Below are 4,702 nucleotides of genomic sequence, written 5' to 3'. Positions count from 1 at the left end.
AAGCGTGAGGGAATTCCACCCTGAAAACCTGTTACACTTTACCCTGGACTGAATTAAAGCATAGGAACATACACACATACAAAAAAAAAAAAAAAACCCTCAAAAGGTCCTTCATGACTGTGGTCCTCCAGACCAGGCTGAACTGGAACATCTGCACAGCAGTGTGTAAACAAATCCAAACACACAGAGGGGTGTGAGAACGCATAATGAAATCTAAACAGCTGCATTTCCACGCTGTGGGCGTGGCTGATTGATATGATATATGATATGATATGATATATGGTATGGTATGAAGGGTTTTGGTGTGGAGAACCGGGTTGGGTTGAATGATTAGATGGTATGGAGAGTCGTACCTCATCTTCTCGCTCGTTCCTGAAACACAGACACGCCGCTCGCTGCTTGAAGCCTTCACCGTCGTACGTTCTCGTCTGGTTGGGTTTGAACTTCATGACGCCGCGCGCGTAATCGGTGCGTATGCGTGTGCGAGTGCGTGTGCGTATGCGTATGCGAGTGCGTGTGCGTGTGCGTCGCTTTAGAGTTCTCCAGATATCTCAAAAGTAGATTAAGGCACGGTGAACACAAACGAGTCCGCTGGATCATCGAGTGTTAAAAGGCAGGAGATACAGAAGAACCGGCACCAAAAGAAATGTCCTCAAACACACCTCCAGAGAGGCTTTATCTCCACAACGTCCGCGTCCTTCGCCTGACAAATCACCCATTTATCCTTCTGCTGTTTAAAGTGTCCATTCTTTTATTTTTGTGGTGTTGTTGTTGCAGGATTTCATTTGCGTGGCTCTGGTTTATATACTGTGTGTGTGTGTGTGTGGGCTGCTGTATGTACACTCCCACCCCTCAGCCCTGCTCCGCGCATGAGCGCACACTCAGAGCGCGTCCCAAACCGCTCACTGCTGCACTACAGAGCGCACTACAGAGTGCGCCAAAGCGCCATGGCGCGCGAGCAGATGCAGGGCTGTAGTCATGGAGTGTGTAGTGCGGGACCATGCGGTTTGGGACGGAGCCCGAGGAATGTAGTGGGGGGCGGGTGGTGTAGAAATAGGGTTAGTCCTGGTGCTATTGGTTACCCGAGATTACAATGTGTCTTCAAATATAAAAGCATGAAAGAAATTCCATAAAAGTTTGAACGGATTCGTGCAACAACAACAACAACAACAACAACAAAAACCCCATTCCTGACTAATTTTAAAATAATTTGTTCATTATTAATACTGATATATCCCTTTATCCCATAGCCTTTATCCATGATTCTTCAGGGGTTTGTACCCTAAAGGTGCCCAAGCACTGAAGGTGTGTAGTACTACTACTCAAACATGGCGGATTTTTCATCTACAAACTTTGTAGACTTTGTAGTAAATGATCTCCCTGCTGAAAAGAGTAAGAAGAATTAACAACAACACAAAAAACACAATAGAAACCATCACAAATTTTGTTTTTAAAAGGTTTCCACTACAAATACCATTACAAACCATCAACTAACCATTAAATCCATTACCATAAACATAACTGGTCCTTAATGGTTTCCACGAGACATAACATGCCGCCATGTTAAGGCAACAAATTACCAGTAGAGACCCACAGGGTCTATAATTCTCATTATAACCATTATAAATTCTTTGAGGGTTTCAATTGGACCCCCCCCCAGCAGGGACTTCAAGAAGATTTGTCTAAATCTCTAACTGACAAATGAGTAAACCTGCTCTTAACCTTTGCTCAAGCTGCAATCATGGTTCTTGATTGTCTTGATTGGAAGGTGCAAAGAGTTGGTCGTGTAACAGATGTGTGATTTGGCTTATCCTCAGGACTGCAACTGCGGAGAACAATCCTGCACTCAACTCTCCGTCACTGAACAGTTAATAACTTCAGTTAGATAAACTTCAAGTTAAAAACGCATGGATTCAGAATTGACTCGTACTGATTAAATTCATAAGCTCCTGGTTACGCAGTTGCACTTTTTCAGTCTATAACACACAGTTATAAAAGAGAAGCGATTTATAACCGTCACCCAGATGACGACGGGTTCCCTATTGAGTCTGGTTCCTCACCAGGTTTCTTCCTCATGTCCTCTCAGGGAGTTCTTCCTCACCACCGTCGCCTCTGGCTCGCTCATCAGGGACACGTTTATACAGTGAAAAAAAATGTATATCCAGATATCTTAAATACGTCTCACGTGTATTTCACAGCATAACCTTAAGTCAAGAGATGAGATTTTACCTCATTTTTAACTCCCAAAAACAGGAAATTATATCAAACGATATATATCTCAGTAACAGTTTGGCGTTTCACCTTCAAATTTAGGATCTCTCGTTGGGAGGAAGTGCAGATGACCCCTTTCCGGTCTTCCTCTCTTGCTACGGGTGGGAACAGAAAGTGCTTGGCCCCCTTAATAGTCTGCTTGATTTGGTCACTTAAATGCGGTTTAATCCAAACCTCAATAACTTAAAACACACACAGGAATATAAATATGATCAACGTAAGTCTATTTGAAACTAATAAACAGGCAAATATTATTGTACACATTTAAATAGCATTGGGTTATGTTATTTAAAAAAAAAAAAAATAATAATAAAAAATCTGTACTGAAGGGGTCTGGGGGATTGTTAACTGATCAATCCAAACCAGCAAATAAATGATCCAATAGAATGTTAAATCCTTACTGGAAATGTATAAGGAATGTTTTGTTTGTTCATTACAAGCGCTTAAAGTGTCGTTTCGACATTTCTGATGTGCTTCTAAGCATAAAGCCTTTTCTGTTTGTAGCCTCGTTAAGAGGAACTATGGACTTTGTGTGTGTGTGGACCTTTAAAGGTAGCTATTGATCCGGGGACACAACGATGACGACGTTATAACATGAAAAGTACTTTCGAAACGTCTCCTTATCCGTAAAGATTAATAGATTTCTATAGATTTTCCGTTTTCCGCCCACAAAGAACGCTTTCCCGTGTACGCATTTATGAACACGCACCTATTACATACACACATCACAATCTAATAGTGAAGATACCACTAGGAGCCAAGTAATAAGATTACACACACATGTAACCTTTGACCATTACCTCATACATGGCGACTGAGAAACACTCGAGCTGTAAACTTAAAATAGATTCCCGCTGCTCTTGCGGACGTATTCCCGAGATACTCGATCTACCCCATGCGAGGATTATCGAATCGCATAGCTGGATAGTTGCATGAAATTGCAGTTGCTCTACAGTGATCGCTGTACAGAAGAATCTATTTAGGGCTTCCTCATTTCACTGTCTGCGATCTGGAGTCGGAAAGCCCGAGCTGCGTGATTGTGGTCAGCGCCGATGAACGAACGCTGCCGTGACCGGCTTAAGAAATGTTTATACGGTTGTTCATTTGACGGACGCTCTTATCTGAAGTGAATATAATCCAAACATAGCCCTGAACAGGTTAAAACGTGAACTCCACCATGCGCCGAGACTTCAGCGCTAAGCTGGGATCTCATTCGAATAGAAACCCGTACCTGGGAAAATCGCTGGGAAGTCCCGTCTGAATTTATTCAACTTTAAATAATATCGTTTACTCCGTATCTTATCGTTTTTTTAGCGCTGTAGCGTTTAGTATCATCGGTTTATGCATATACAAACATAAAAACTTTCCATGACATGCGACTAAAATGTTTTGATGTTGAGGTTCTGAGAAAACTATAAAAGGATGCCATTGTGGTTGAACGAGGTCAAGAGTTTCCAACGAACTACGACCAAAACCGCCAAGAACGTGCGAGAGTCACGAGCGGTGCTAGACGCTAATACTTGAGATTTTGTGAGGAGTCTACACTCGTTTTCTTTTCTTGTTTTTATGTCGACACAATTGAGGAGTTTGACCACGGCGCATTCCGTTCCTACTCTGGTGTAACTTGGTAAACAATCAGTGGTAGCCTGCAGGTTCAAGCTTTATTTACTAAACAATACACACTGCTGGCAGGGCACTTATCTAAAACTGCTGGATTGATCATGATACTCATAAAGCTCTGACATTTAACAGATTTAAAAAAAATAAAAATAAAAAAACAACAACAAGAAGTTTCCATGTTTTGGTAAAGGAACAAGAGAAGCTATCGTGGTTCCTGTGCTGGGCCGTCACACAGAGCTCCAATATGCGAATGACCTACTCCCTGATTTGTTAGACGTATGTAAAATGTAAAACATCTACTGTAAGCAAGTGGAAATACCTAGAATATAGTTGTGTGGGAAATATAACTATTTCCTAGCGTTGGAGTCCAAAAAGATCATTGTGCTCATGTATTTCTAGAATTATCTGCCAATACACCGAGAGCACATAAAAGCTCAAAATATCTTTAAATGGGTTTAAGAATCATAGATCCGGTTTACTGTGAGCTTATAAGACGACATGCTAGATCGATTTGACTATGTTCAAGCTAGTTCCACTTGCCAAGATGTCATTTTTTGGAGTGTATTATATGAAGCTTCACTGTTTGGCAGTTGCTAAACTACATCAACTGTCTATGTCTGTAGAATGGCTGAAGTCCATCGACGAGCGAAAGGGGTGATCGATCACTAATCAGGAAACAGTGCAGAACAATCAATCGATCGGTTTGTAGTATTTGTTTTGGTGCATGAGACGGTGAAACAGAACCAATGTCGTATCCTTCGCTAGCCTTAGCAGATGTGATCTTCATTAACATTAATGAGACTACTAGGAT

The 4,702-nt window shown here is 41.7% G+C and overlaps 1 protein-coding gene across 3 annotated transcripts in view; it reads right to left on the bottom strand.

Moving 5' to 3' along the window:
• The window catches only part of nudt4b (nudix (nucleoside diphosphate linked moiety X)-type motif 4b), a 9,509-nt gene extending 6,211 nt beyond the window's left edge, over positions 1-3,298 (bottom strand). Inside the window, exon 1 of one of the 3 annotated variants that reach the window (XM_047159962.2) lies at positions 3,072-3,298. In XM_047159962.2, the coding sequence (XP_047015918.1) occupies positions 3,072-3,080 (9 nt within the window). In that variant the 5' untranslated portion in view covers positions 3,081-3,298. Of the gene's footprint in view, positions 1-353; positions 1,103-3,071 lie in introns of those variants that run through there. The other 2 variants (XM_017485753.3, XM_053685712.1) reach the window with 2 other exon arrangements.
• Positions 3,299-4,702: the final 1,404 nt, after the last annotated feature.

Source organism: Ictalurus punctatus, chromosome 14 (assembly GCF_001660625.3).
Source record: "Ictalurus punctatus breed USDA103 chromosome 14, Coco_2.0, whole genome shotgun sequence".
Lineage (NCBI taxonomy): Eukaryota > Metazoa > Chordata > Actinopteri > Siluriformes > Ictaluridae > Ictalurus > Ictalurus punctatus.
The sequence above is the reverse complement of the archived record's forward strand: the minus strand, read 5'-3'. Positions and strand labels throughout refer to the sequence as shown.